Below are 14,217 nucleotides of genomic sequence, written 5' to 3'. Positions count from 1 at the left end.
CGCATAGAGAAGCCACAGAACCCAGGCGGGGAGAGGTTCTGCTGCATTTACCGGGGAGCCCAGGGCAAAGAAGGAACCTTCAGGACGGATCAGGAGGGGAGTCGGCAACTCAGGGTACAGATCTGCTTCTGCAGAAAAGCCCGACATCCGGGTCTACGTGGGAAATTCCCCCAGCCCCACCCTGGCCGGACGGCCACCTCCTGACCCCGGCAACACAGACACACAGGTGCCCCCCAGCTTCCCTTCAAGCCAAGGTCACCTCAGCCCTTGATCCCTGCAGGCGCCAGCAGCCACAGAGGCCCCTGCGTGGGGTGGCGTCCTGGCCCCTCCCCTTGCGTCGGACACTCCAAGGACCGTCTGCCCGTCTCCCACTCGAGGGCCCTTCGGACTTAATCTTTCCGGAGTCCTGCTGGGTATTTGCCATCAAACCTACAACAGGTTATGAGGGATGGGACAGTCTCATGAACGTCTTCCCAACTTTTCCCAATCTTTTCTGTATTCACGCATTTTAAGAGCTGGCCTAAAGATGCATTACAATTTAATTTAGAATTAATTCTAGTGTTCATTTAAAATAAATTAGAAGCTTATTTTTAGGAGGCCCAAAGGGATGCAAAAAGTCTCAAAAAGGGGACTGGCTTCAGGCAAAGTGCCCACGAGTGACCCGCTGGCCGGGGTGGCCGGGGTACACAGCAGGCTGAGTGGGCAAGATGGCTGTCCCGCAGCTCCAGGCCAGCTCCTTCCCCCTCCCTCCCGCGCACCCTGGCCAGGGATGAAGGGATCTGCTGTCACCCTCCTACAAGGTGCCACTGCTGAGGCCAGAAAGCAGGTGGGAGCCCCAGTTCTGCCCTCACCATAGTTACACCCAGGCCCAGTCCCGAACCCGCCGCCTGGGGGCCACCAGCGCCCTGGAGAGTGCTGCTGCAGCGGCAACTGAGCTGGTGCCCTGCTGAGTGCATGGGCAAGGGTTATGGGGGGGCAGGGAAGGCAGGAGCAGGGGGCTGGGCGGGAAGCAGGACTGAGGGAGGAGGGCTGGGGAAGACCTCAGTGAGATGCTCAGGCTGGTGGAGGGTCCGCAGGGCGGGGGGGGGGGTAGTAAGAAGGCCCAGAAACCACGGGAAGCTCGGGGCTCCCCCAGGGGCAGGGGGGCAGTGGAGGGGAAGGGGAGTGGGAGATGCCTCCAGAGGACACATCTTCCACCCACCGCCCCCTGGGGCCACCACACGCCTGGGCCAGGGTGGCTGGCCACCCACCGGGGCCTCCCAGCAGATGCGCCCAGGTTAGGTCAACAGACAGGCTGGGCTCTAGGGCTGCCCGTGGAGAGCCCGAGGACGGGGGATGGAGGGAGCGAAGGAAGGGAGGAAGGAGAATGGAAGGCCAGTGCTGACCTCAGAGTTTCCAGGCCGCCTGTGCTCAGTGAGGAGCTGAGTGGCAGGGACGGGCAGGACGGGTAGGTGGCCGTCCCCATGCGCAGCCGGTTGTTGCCCCCCCGACTTCCTTCCTGGGGGTCTCCCCAGCTGTCCTCACTGAGCCTCACTCTCATTGGCCCAAATCACAGGGCTGGGCACAGGTGTCAGTCTGGGGTCAGGGTTTGGGGGTATGGAAAAGGGGGAGCAGGGAGGAGGCTGCAGGGCACATCCACGATGGGGGAGGGCTGGGGGGGCTGAGGACAAGGAGGGCAGGCCGGGAACAGATGGCGCAGGGAAGGGAGAGAGCCCAGGCCCGCTCGCGGCTCAAGGTGGAGTCCTGGCCCCCGTGTGACTAGCATCTCTTCCCGCTCAGACAGAGAAATGACATGAGAGAATGAGAGATAAGAGAGAAGCTCACAGAAGCCTTCCTCCTCTCGGACCCACCCGGGGACCTGCCCCGGGCCGTCGGCCTAAAGTTCCCACGGGCTGGGCGCCTGGGTGGCTCAGTGAGTTGAAGCCTCTGCCTTCGGCCTAGGTCATAATCCCAGAGTCCTGGGATGGAGCCCCACATCAGGCTCTCTGCTCGGCAGGGAGCCTGTTCCCTCTCTCTCTCTCCTGCCTCTCTGCCTACTTGTGATCTCTCTGTCAAATAAACAAATAAAATCTTAAAAAAAAAAAAAAGAAAGAAAGAAAGAAAGAAAGAAAAGCCTTAAGTTCCCACAGGCCATCCTGCCTCTGGACTTGGAGGGCTCCCTGTGATCTCCAGACATGTGCTCAGCACCCCTATCTATGGGGCTCCCAAAATCGCAGGCTGCCCTGCCCAGGCCCAGCATCTCCACCTCCAGCCCTATGATGTCAAACCCTGTGGCCCCGAAGCCCAGAGACATCCGACGCGCCCCGGGAGACGGCCGCCGGAAGCCAAAGCCAGCCAGGGGAAGGATGGCAGGACCCCAAAGCTGGGTGCTGCTCAGGCCCTCTAGACAGACACCATGGGAAGCTGGGGGACTGGGACCCGTGAAGGGGGTCCCCCAGGAGGTGCCCCATGTGCCTCTCTGCCTGTCCCCAGGGAGGCAGCCCCTCCTGCAAGACACAGGCACCAGTCATTTTCTCTCCAGGCCTCTGGGCACATCCTGGGGCCATGGTGTGTACAAGTGTGTACATCCAGCCAGCTCTAATGGGCTCCTAAGGGACAGAGCAGGGGCGACCAGCAGTCAGAAGGCCTGGACACGGCCGGTCCCGCCACACAAACCTCCCAGCCAGGCGCCAAGGTCCAGAGAGCCGAGTGGCACCGTGTGAAGGTTCGCCTGCCTGGGATGGAGAAGCCATGCAGGGCAAGGGGGCAGAACCACAGCCCCTGCCTTCTCCCAGCTCCCGTGTCTCCACTGCGCCCTCCTTTTCCTTCGGTTGGTGGCCCCCACCACGCGCAAGTTCACCACCTGGGCAGCCGCCCACAGCCACCAGGGAGGAGAGCGGCAGCCCCCCGCCCAGTGCCAGGACTCAGGTGAAGCCTCTGGTCTCTACCCCCAACCCCTGCCACCAGGTGTGATACTAACAGGGGGACAGCTTCCTCTGCCCATCTGTTTAGTGCTCGTACCTTTTAAAATGTGGCACACACAGCCTGGGGGCCTCTGCCAATGACAGAAGATGCTTCTCGAAGGTGAGACGCTGACCCGGCCCCCGGGAGGTGTCCACACAGGCTGGGGACACGCAGAGGGCACTGCCAGCATGCCGTCCCCATGTCATGCTCAGGCAGGCGGGCAGGGCACCTTGGTTTTTAGTGAAGAGACCAGGGGTCAATGCGGACCCTGGCGCGTCCCCCACCCGCTCCCCCTAACTGCGTTCTCCCAGAGACGGTCCTTATCTTCCCTCTTCTCCAACGTGGGAGAAAACCCGGACGAGGCTCTCCTTGTATCCCCAGACACACATGTGCTCCTCAAGTGCACACCCCCACCTGGGGGCCCCCACGGTCCTGGGGGGCCCAGCTCCGGCAGAAAGGAAGGGATGGAGGACACCCCAGACTTAGGAGTCTGCAAGCCCCATGGGGAAGGGCTCCAACTCCACCAGCACTGGTCTGGGGAGCTGGGCAGAACCCACTGCTGGCCTGGGGGCACAGGGCACCCAGGGGGTCAGGGCCAGGAGGCCATGCAGCCTGTGGGACGGGGGATGGGCCAGAGGCCCAGGGAGGCCCTCCTGAGAGGGAGGGTGGAGTCTGGGCAGAATGTGGGGGCACGTTCAGATAGAGCCGCACGGCAGGATCACCGGGAGGCTCTGAGAGTGGGTGAGGCCCGGGCCTGGTGGGGTCAGCTGCAGCGCCGAGTGTGTGACAGGGTCTGGGCACGGGCGGCTGTGTCGGCGGCCCCCTGGAGACCTGGCTGCGGGCCAGCTCCGGAAGGGGCCGGAGCCCGTGGGTGGCTGGGCACAGACGTGGAGTGCTAGGAACGGTGGGGACTCCGTACGGGAAGCCCTTCCGGCAAGGGGAGTGGGGGGTCTCCACGGGGCCACAGTGGGAGAGGCACAGAGGGGCTCAAACATGGTCCACGGCTCCCCAGGGCCCAGCCGCTCCCCCCTGCCCGGCGCCCAGGACCTCAAGGACAGAGCAGGTGGCAGGAAGTGGCACCAGCAGGCGCTCAGGTCACCGGACAGCTGGCTCTCCCAGCGGCGCCGAAATCGGATTCCTGGAAGGCTGCTTGTGCGGGAGTGTGAAGGCCTGTCCGGCGACAAGAGCAGGGGCGAACGGGAGGCGACCTGCGTCCACGCACTGCGGCCCATGTGAGCTCAGCCAGGAGACGCGCCCGGGCCCCCGTCGGGGTCTGCGGGGTGGGCCTCCACCTCTGCCCACAGAGGGGATGGGGGCTGTGCCAGGAGGCGGGGCTGTCGTCGGTGCCCGAGGCGGAGCCTGTCCTGCGATGGGCGGGTGCCAGGCGGGCAACGCGAGCCCAGCCCCCTCCCACTCCCACTGCGTCCCTGCCCTGGGCTCCGCTGCTCCGGTCTCCTGTCCAGCTGTCCCTAGCGGGCCTTCTTCTCACCCCTGCCCAGCTGGGCTCCAGCACACCCTCCTCCACGAAGGACGGGCCACCCCGCTGCCCACTGCCCAAGCCGCCTGTGGCTGTGCCCAGGAGGAAAGCCCCTGGCTTCCCTGAGGAACCCGCAGAGGGACCCAGCCATGACCTGCCCTCCCCGGAAGATGGCCTGGGCCGTACAGTCCTGACGTAATTCACCCTGAGACTCTCTCGTTCTGGATGGGGTGCCCCAGCAGGGCGCTGCTCCCAGGCCGCCCTCGGGGACCCCAGCTAGCTGCTTAGAGGCTTCTATGGGCAGCACAGGGGTCCTCTCCGCCCCTCCCCCATTTCTGGAAATTTCCAGTGGAAAACCAAGTTCCTGCCCTAAGGAGGGGGAGGGGCTGCTTCTTCTTTCCTTCCAGTTCCAGGCACACAGTGGGTCTCCCTCCCCCCACCGAGCCTCAAAAGCCTTTGCATCTAAAGACACTGGACTCTTTGTTGGGGGGCCAAAGAGGGGAGAGGGGAAAGGGGGGAGGGAGGAGGGAACCCAACCCACCTGCTCGTTCCCTTCTCCTCCTCTCCCCAGCCCAGGTCAGAGTGAAAAAACCGCTTCCTGGCTGATTCCATCTGGAACCTAATCACCCAGACAGCTGCGGCGGCCCTCGGCCCTCGGCCCTCGGATGCCAGCCCCTGGCTCCCAGCTCGCGTGCTGGACGCCTCCCTGCCAGGCCCACGCGGCTCCTCCAGCAACCCTCCCCAACCCCCCGGGGTCGCCGGGGCCTCCGGTGGCAGCTGCTCAAGGGCCGCAGAACGCACCCATATCGTATATGACAACAGACAGAGGCGGCCGGCTGCCCCACAGGCCTGCGTGATCTGACAGTGTATTACCCCGTGAAAACGTCAGAGTCGCGGCGGACGGTCCCCCCTTCCCAGCGGGGCTGGCGGGGCACTGTGGGACGTGTTCCGGACGCTGCGAGCGGGCTTGGATTTTGTGGCGATCCCCCCACCGCCGCCCAGTCTCTGGGATGAGAAAGGAGGCCCCAGAGATTAGTGGGGGCTGGGGCACCCGGGAGCGGCTCCCTGGTGGCCGAGCAGGGGCGGGGGGCCATCAGAGCACATGGCCTATCTGCCGAAGGGGGTGTGCCCTGTGCTTCCTGACACTCTGAAGTCACGCGTGGAGAAAGCAATGGGGTGACGCAGGAGGACCTCGCAGGGTGGGGGACCTGGCGGGGGGGAGGCTGTCTCCAAGGGGCACCTGGGACAGGCCCCCTCTCCAGGGGGCTGCAGGTGGCAGCCAGTTTGAGAACCTTCTTTGGACAGGTGATGATGAGCCGGGCCGTCCTAGTAGCCCAGGGCGTCTGTCCTGGGGGGACGGTTTCTTCTCAGAAACTGCCAGACATCGCTCCCAGGCTGCGCACAGACCCGCCTGGCTTGGGCAAGGACTGAGGACGTGAGGCCGGAAGAAGGTGCCACGCCGAAGCTGTGAAGGGTGTTCTCATGGGACTCCAGGACAGAGACCAGCCTGGGCCCCCAGCATCCCTTCCACACCAGTCCTCAAGGAGGAGACCAGGGCCCCTCTGAGAAGGCCACGCCAAAGGGAGGCATGAGGCGTGGGCTGAAATGGGGAGGGGCACTGGTGGGAATCCCCAGGGACTCTGGTCACGCCAGTCAAGATAGCGGCCATGCAGGTCCAAGGTGGCGGGGCAGCTCCCCACTGCCGGGGCCCAGGAGCCTCTCCCAGGAGCCAAGCAAGGGAGGCTCCAGGGGGGTGGTGACCAAGGACCCTCTCTGTCCTGCTGGAAAGCACTCATTCTCAGTGGCACTGGCTGAACTCCAGTGCCTGGGAACCACCCTCACCCCCAGAGCTGGACCAGGGGCACCCTGGGAAGTGTAGTCTTTTAGGAGTTAAGAGAGCAGGCAGGGATTTCCAGGGGCGGTCCTCTAAGGAACAAGGGAGGAAGAGAAGAGACCAAAGGGGATTACTCGAACCCTAATCCCTGGGTGCAAATGTGACATTCCTAAAGTGGCAGAATGTGGACATCTGCTGCCCAAAGTCACCAGCTTCAGGTCCTCCCGCAGTGGCTTCTCTAGCAAGACGACCGAGCTCTTATTTTGGTGGGGAGACCCGATGTTGGAGACCCAACGTGTCCCCCCACTCCTATCCTCCTCTGCCTACTGACTCCAGACACCAGGAGAAAGAAGCGCCAGCCAGGGGACAGGGGTGCTACCTGCCGGTGCCCGCCGAGGCTGCTGCACACTCCGCGTTATTTATGCTCACAGCCCGCTCTGATGACATATGTAAGTTGACAGCGAACATCCTATCAACTTGCTGGAGTGTATCTTGATTGTTAAAACACACTCTTAAAGGTGTACGATCGTTTATCAAATTAAAACAGCCGCACCTAGCCCGTCTCCTTTCTGCCTCCCCTGACTGCCCACCCCCAGCCCTGCAACCTCCCTCCTCCTTCCGCCTGGCCTCCGGGGGCCATTGTGCCCTTGCACCCAGGCCCACCTCCCGAGGAGAAGCCATCCTGTGCTTCCAGGGACCCCAGGCCCTGCACCCCCTCCCCACCCTGCCCCAGGCCAGGGCAAGCCCACTAATAATCACCAAGAAGTGACAAACGCCAGAAACCCCACCAATTAAATTTAAACTCATGCAAAGCGCAGTGGCCAGTAAATTATTATTTTTATTAGCTTGAACCAAGTTCCCGTAAGAGAGAAAGTCGACTTGCTCCCATGAATGGCTCTTGTATAATTTATTTAACTCTGTGCTCTTTGCCAAAGCCTGGAATATTTTTAGCTCGTTCTGTTGTTGGATTTGGCTTTTTTATGTGTGTTTCTGAGGGGTATTTTTAGCCTCATCCATGTTATTCTAACAGACTCCTATGCGTTCGGTCCTGTCTGTGCGGGCTGCTGAACCCAGTCTCGAGGCAGAGGAGGGAGATTTCTAAGAATAACCGGGTGGCGTTTGGGGTGCGTGTGTTTTCCTGGGGAGATGTGAATCTGTACGAGGCCGCTCCCTGCCTCGCTGGCTAATTTGTTTTATTACTCACGTGACCTGGATATTCCTATAGGAATATCCTTATAGGCAATAATCAGACATGGCAGCACAAGCCCCACTGAGAAAAAACCCACATTCCAAAAATGGCTTCGGAGGGGCGGGCAGGGCAGCTGTGGCCGGGCTGGTCTACGGCTGGTCTATGCGGCCGCCGGATCCCCGGGGCTCTGCAGCGGGGCGGCCTGCTTTGATGTCTGGTTCTGTCACTTCCCAAGCAGGATGGGTAGAGTCTTCAGAAAGTAACTCTTTTCACACCTACTTAATGTTGGTAACTGTTGCAGAAACACCATCGTGTCATTGAGTTAATGAGGTATTTACGAAAATGTATTTTTTTCTTTACAAAAAAATATCACATGATGAGGGAGGGGGAACCTTTGATGGGGTCTTTTCACACTAGGAAATTATCTTTCTTCCTCCAGTGTGTTTTGCTTTCTTTCTTTTCAAGGTTGGCAATCCAAAACGCCTTTAAGCAGGAAAGGAGTCTGCCGTCCTCCCGACAGAAGGGACCTGCTGCCGCCCTGTTTATTCCCAACGCCCCCTTCCCCGCGGCCCCTGGCCTCCAGGCCGGGCCCGTCTACACCCCAAAAGAGACAAGAGAAGAGGCAGAGAGGAAAACCCAACCCGCAGCCAGACTGCGGAAATCGGCACCTCCGCCTGTCTTGGGTAGAGGCCCGGTGGTTCTTGGAGGCTCAGCCCAAGGCGGGCGGGGGGGGGGGTGGATGGACAGAGAAGGATGGAGGACAGGCGCTGACCCGGCCGGAAGAGGGGGTGGGGACCGGCTTCTCCCAGGCCCGGCCGCCTCTTTTTGAAAGGAGCCGGGAGAGGCGCGGTCCCCAACCGCTCCAGGCGGTAGTGCTGATGGAAAATCTTGGGTTGATGCGTTGTTGATTTTCTTTTTTTTTTTTTTTTCCCCTAGACTTCACAGCTTTGCCTCTGGACCATCTGTATTAGAGACAAAATCTAACACTGCACTAAAAATAATGATTCCAAACATTTTAATTGCACCTTTTGGTGACAAGGTTACTGGAACAGCACTTTACCATAAAACCCTACAGCCCGATTATAAAGCTACCAGCACTTTCATTTTTAGAAAAACAATAGAAGAAACCCTGGAGCCCAACGTCCCATCAGGGTCCTCAAGCTGACATCTTGAAAGCACTGGGTGGGGCAGCACAGGCAGGCGGGGGTGGGGGGGGTGAGGGGTGGGAGTGGGGGGTGGGGGGGAGACAGGGAGCCCCTTGGCTCAGCTCTGCAGGCCCTGCCAGGGATAACGAGTCCTGGGAAGCCGGGACTCCATCCTTGGTGGCTGGACCCCACTCCCGGTTAGACCTGGACACATAGGAAGGAGCTTCGGGGCAATTTTCCTTTTGGGGCAGTCGGAGCAGTGCGGGGAGGGAGGGGCGGCTAGGCTGCAGGCAGCCTGGCCTGGCCTGAGGATCGGAGGCCATCTGCGGAAATGGGAAGAAAGTCCGCCAAACTAGCCATTTGGAAATCCGCACACAAATGGGGAAAAAAACGTTTTTAACTTAATTATACTTTTTTTCCTTTCTAAACTAGATCATATATAGATACAGTCCAAAGCAAAGTGATCTGGGGTATAATTCCTTTAAAAAAATGATGCAGCTAAATTTTAAAAACCAATACAATATTCTGGCTTTCAGCAATTTCAAAAGGCTTTGGGCGGTAGACATTTCTCGCTGGACGCCCATTCGGGCCAGCCTTTCCGTCACTAATGGGTCGGACACCTCCAAACACAATAGCACTCTGGTCCCCCAGGGGGTGGAAATGGCCTCCAGGAACAGGGAACACGTGGCCCTTCAGCCCCCCTCGGAGGGTGCCCTGGGGACCTCCAGCGCCCTCTGGAGCACCCTGCATATGGGGAGGAGGGCCGGGTCTAGGTCAAGGACACAGACCAGGCCACGGCCCACCCGGGATCTCCAAACCCAGCCAGGCCTCTGCTCCAAGAACCACGTGGTCAAACTTGGAAAGATCAAGACAATGGTCCGGGCCACCCGACCACATTCCCACCTGACTTGGTGATGCCTGCATGTGGCAGAAACAGCAGAAAAGGGACATGGTGGCTGACCAAGACCTAGGTTAGGCTACAGGTTTGGGAGTGGGGACCGGGGAGGCAGCCGTGACCTGAATGGATGGGGAATCCCATCTGTTTGGGCCTCCCCTAAGTGGGATAGCCTGGGGGAAGCCTAGGCATCAGGCGCCCTTCCGGACCCTCTCTGGACCCTCGTTTCAGGCGGTGATGCTCCTACCTGCCCGGCTAGCAGGCACAACGCTGGGGGGGGGGGGTTTTGCAGCTCCTCCCTCCCCATCCCCCAACCTGCAGGCTCAGCCTTCCCACCCTCAGCAGGGCTGCAAGCCTCCAGCCAAGAAAAGGGGCTGGCAGGGAGACTACACTGTCCCTGTGGCCACCAGGAGCCCCGCGCCGCAGCCCCCCAGTGTAGGCTCCTCCCGGTGGGCACCACCTCCAAACCCGGAGCAGGAGAGTCACTAACTCCAGGGACAGCCAGCACAGATATTTTTAAATCACCAATTTCCCAAGCAAGTACGTTTCCTCTTTCAAGTTATAAATCTAGAGAAGAGAAAAGAAAAGGACAGAAAGAGGAACAGCAAGAAAGAGCTGAAGAAGGGCAGCCTCACGGAGGCCCCTCGCCCCGGGCTGAGCGCAGGACGCCTGGGAGCCCAGCCCCTCTGCTCCCGCCTCCATCTAACTTTCTGAACCTCTCCGTGTTGTACATGCTAAAAGCCCATTAGTAATTAAGGAATTTTGCATATTTTTTTCTTTTTAGGAAATTTATGTTTTTCTTTCTGACTGCCCTCCCTTCTGACATTTTCCCTTCTAGCCCGAGTCTTCCATCCGTTTTAATCCACACACTAATTGTAATCCCATTAAAGCAGATATAATTTTATTAGTATTCACAGTTCATCAAGCTAGCAATAATAACTGTTACTGCCAAATTAACAAACAAACCCCAAAAAGCGGCAAACAGCATTTCCGATGTTTAGAACAAACTGTAAACAAAAGCAAGCCAGCCTTCAAGCCTGACCGGCAGGCCCCCACCCCAAGCCCCAAACCTTACTCCTGCAAACTCTGCGGGCTAAGGCCGGTGACCTCCAGGGTCTCCTCGAGGTAGCCGCCCCTGGGCTCCCCGCTGCCTCTCCCCTGACCTTGCTCAACGGTAATATCAGAGCCGCCCCGGAGGGCCGAGGGCCGCTCGGGAGGCCTGGGTCAGCCCTGCCCAGGAGCAACGCTCCGCGGAAGGGGATCCGCCAGGACGGGAACGCCGGGCAGGCCCGTTCACTCCTCTTGGAGCAAATTCGCGGCGCACTCGCCTGCACCGAAATGCCGAGGCGGCCCCGCGCCGCCCCCAGCCAGGCCGCCGCCCGGCGCTGCGCTCCGCAGCCACGCTCTGTCCGGCTTTAGCAGGATACCGGACGCACTTGTTAAAGCCCAGGCAGCCCCTGCAAACCCATTCTCACCCTGACACTTCAAGGCTTTATATAGAAACAGGATTTGCTCGTCTTACACCAGCAGTCCCTATTAGCGCGCACCCCGCGCGCACACCGCCCTAATCCGCCGGCCGCGGCGCCCCCCGCCCCCAGGCACAACAGCCGTTTTGTTCCCGCAGAAAGTGCCTCGTTGTCCCGGCCCCGGAATGTCTCAAGGATGTGAATGCAGAATGCAGAAACGAGGTTTCCGGGGGAGTTTGGGTTTTCTGCAGGAAGGGGTGGGGGAGGGGGCAGGAGGGGAAGGCTTTATTTTTAGCCGGCTCCGGGCTGCCCTCCGAGACCCGGGGCACCCCGGCAAGGCCGCTCTAGACCGCGGCTCGGCGGCTCGGGGCCCCGCCACCGCGGCCCCGGCGGGGAAATGAAAGCGAAGCTGCCCCGCGAGGGCTCCACGGAGAGGAGGGGCGCGCGCCCGCTCCCCCGGACCGTGCCCGCCTCTCGGCTGGGCCTCCTCTCCCGCGCCCGCCCCGGCCGGCACTGACCTGTGTGCGAAGCCATGGGCAGCGGCGACGGGAAGTACTTTCCGGGCTGGAAGTGAGCGGGCGGCTGCGCGGCCGGCCCGGCGGGGGCAAGGCGCGCGGCGGCGGCGCTGCGGTGGCCCAGGCTCCCGCGCTCCGACAGCAGATGCGGCGGCGGCGCGAAGTCGCGGCCATCCATGCCGGGCCCCGGCCCCGGCCCCGGCCCGCCGCCGCCTCCGGGGAGCAGCGCGGCCGGGGCCCCGGGGCGGCTCGGCGTGCGCGGGCGGCGCGCGGGCGGCGCGGAGGAGGCGGCGTCCGGGGTCAGCGGCGGGGTGGCGGGCGGGTCAGCACGCCGGCGGACTGGGCTCCTCGGCGGGCAGCCGCGCGCCGAGCCGGCGGCCGCCGTGCGGGGCCATAGTCTGCGGAGGCAAGCAGAAGAGACTCGGTGACTCGGGGGGCTCGGCTCGTCCGGGGGGGGGTGTCCTCGCCCCGCCCGCCGGCCGGACCCGGGACAGTCCGCGCGTCTCCCGCCGCTTGCGCGCGCGCCGGGCCACCCGGGCCGCCCGGTCCCCGCGCGCACACGCACCGTCCCGGCCGCGCTCGGCCCCGAAGAGCCTGGGGGAACCCGGCTGCAGCGCTCGCCGCTTCCCCTTCGCGTCTCCGCGGGTCCCTGCGGCGAGGGCGCCGCGGCAAAAGGCTGCTGGCTCCGCTGGGTGATAAAAACCCAAATCTGCGAAGCCATCACGCACACACACACAGACACACACACTCACACGCACACCCCCTCCCCTCCCCCGCTGCCCAGAGGTGTCTCGGAGGAAAAGGCCTGAGGTCCACGCTCGCCTTTTTCCTCTCCCCCCTTATGCCGAGGTCCAGCTTTTACTACATTCCGCTTAACCGAATAACCATGCTAATTAAGCGAGTAATTTTATTGATTGTAACTCAAGAGTTTTTTTTTTTTATAACCTTCCTTTCTCCCCTGTTCCCATCCCCCCATGCGTCTTTCGGCCCATTCTTTAGAAGCCGCCGCCCCCGACAAGGCCCCCACCCCCAGCTTCCAGCCGGGACCCCGGGGCAGCTCCCCAGTGTCCCAGGAGTCTGCGTCCGCCGCCGGTGTCACCTGGGCGGCCACGCCGCAGTGCCCGGCCTGCCGTCCCCGAGCCGGGAGCTTCCCGGCTAGGCTGGAACAATTACCCCGCCCCCCAATCAAATTCGCCCAGGATCTTCCTCTGCGGACTGAGGACTTTGGGGCGGGGGTGGGGTGGGGTGGGGGATGCTTTGAGAGTCAGAAAGTGTTCTCTCTTGGCGCCCCGAATCGGCCACAGAATTCCTCCCTGCAGCGCTTGCCCCGGGTCGCCGAGCCCAGTCGGTCTCCGAGCGGCCGCGCGGCCCGGGCACGCGGGGGTCTGCGGCGGCCTGCTCAGCCGTCCGGCCGCGGGGAGTCGGCCCGGCCCCGCGCAACCTTCGCCCCAGCTCAGGGCCCAGCAGACCCCGGGACTCAGCCCTGGGTTTCCCCCTCCCGGCAAAGCCACTTAAAAACACCCCCGGCTCCCTTCCTTCCACCCCCGCGCGGCCGGGGGAGTGCACTGGGAGGCCGAGTGGGCAAACACGGACCCGGCGACAGAAACTGCACGGCCGAGCGCGCGCGTGGACCGCTTTCACTTTGCAGATTTCCCCTCATCTTCCTAAATCTGCATTGTTTCGGCGTTCGGTGTCAGCTCCCGCCGAAGGGAGAGGGGCAGGCTCGGTACTCTCGCTGGCGAACCGCGCGGAAAGCCCGGCTCCTGCCTTCCCGCCGTCCCGCCGCGGCAGCAGGGCGACCAGGATGCTCTCCAGGCCGTGAACACCAGTTTAGACGGCCGTGTGGAGCGCTACGGGCTCTACAACGTCTTATTTGCAGACTATTTTGTGTTTGATTTAATCTATAACCGAAAACATAATGTATTAAGTGAACACATATTTGCTCAGCTGATAAGCTTTTCTCCATATTTATCCGGAGAACTTTCGCATTGTAAATAAATGGGACCTGCACAAAGAGTTCTCTTTGTCTCTCAACTTCATACAAAGGGGTTTGGGGTTCCCTCGCCGCCAGGGATCGCCGGCTCTCTGCCCCGGTCTAACAAACAAACCGGCTCGCCGCCGCTCGGGCCTGCAAAGCGAGCGCCGCGCCGCCAGGGCCAGGGCAGCGCCGGCGAGCGGGCTGCCCGCGCCGGGTCAGGGGAGGGGCGGCCCGGGCCGGGGGCCTCGGGGAGGGACAAAGACAGAGAAGGAGGGGAGGGAGGTCTGGAACCTGCGACTTCAAAGGCGCCGAGGGCCGGGGCTGCGCCCGCGGGGGCGCGAGGCTTGCCGGCGGCCTCCGGGGACTCGTGCGCGCTACGCTTTTGTTCGTGGGTCCTTTCTTCCCGCAGGGGACTGCGACGCGAGCTGCTCGCGATTCTCGGGACGCGGGCTCGGCCGCGCGCAGCGGTCTCAGTCTCGCGCGCCCCGCGGCCGGGTCACGGGCTCACCGTCCCGCCAGACTCGGTACGCACCCTGGGGGCGCGAGGACGGTCGCCCGCCCCTGCAGCTGCGATTCCTACGGGGCAGGAGGGACTTCCCTTTGTGCTCTTCGCTCCCGGAGAGGCCGCGCGACGCCTCCACGCCGGCCGGCGGGCGGCCCTGGGCCTGCGGAGCCCCGGCGGAGGACGGCGCTGGGCGGGGACGCGAGGGCGCCGCGGCCCGGACCCCAAGCCGCCGAGCCGCCCCCCGCCGCTGCCCGGGCTGCAGCCCCCTCC

The 14,217-nt window shown here is 62.4% G+C and overlaps 1 protein-coding gene across 2 annotated transcripts in view; it reads right to left on the bottom strand.

Moving 5' to 3' along the window:
• BAHCC1 (BAH domain and coiled-coil containing 1) overlaps positions 1-11,642 on the bottom strand; it is a 56,203-nt gene extending 44,561 nt beyond the window's left edge. For both annotated transcript variants that reach the window (XM_044247252.1, XM_044247253.1), the window contains exon 1: positions 11,468-11,642. In XM_044247252.1, coding sequence (XP_044103187.1) covers positions 11,468-11,642 — 175 coding nt within the window. The remainder of the gene's footprint in view (positions 1-11,467) is intronic.
• Positions 11,643-14,217: the final 2,575 nt, after the last annotated feature.

This window comes from Neovison vison, chromosome 5 (genome assembly GCF_020171115.1).
Source record: "Neovison vison isolate M4711 chromosome 5, ASM_NN_V1, whole genome shotgun sequence".
NCBI classification, from domain to species: Eukaryota; Metazoa; Chordata; class Mammalia; order Carnivora; family Mustelidae; genus Neogale; species Neogale vison.
Note: the sequence above shows the minus strand (reverse complement) of the source record. Positions and strands in the feature narration are given on the sequence as shown.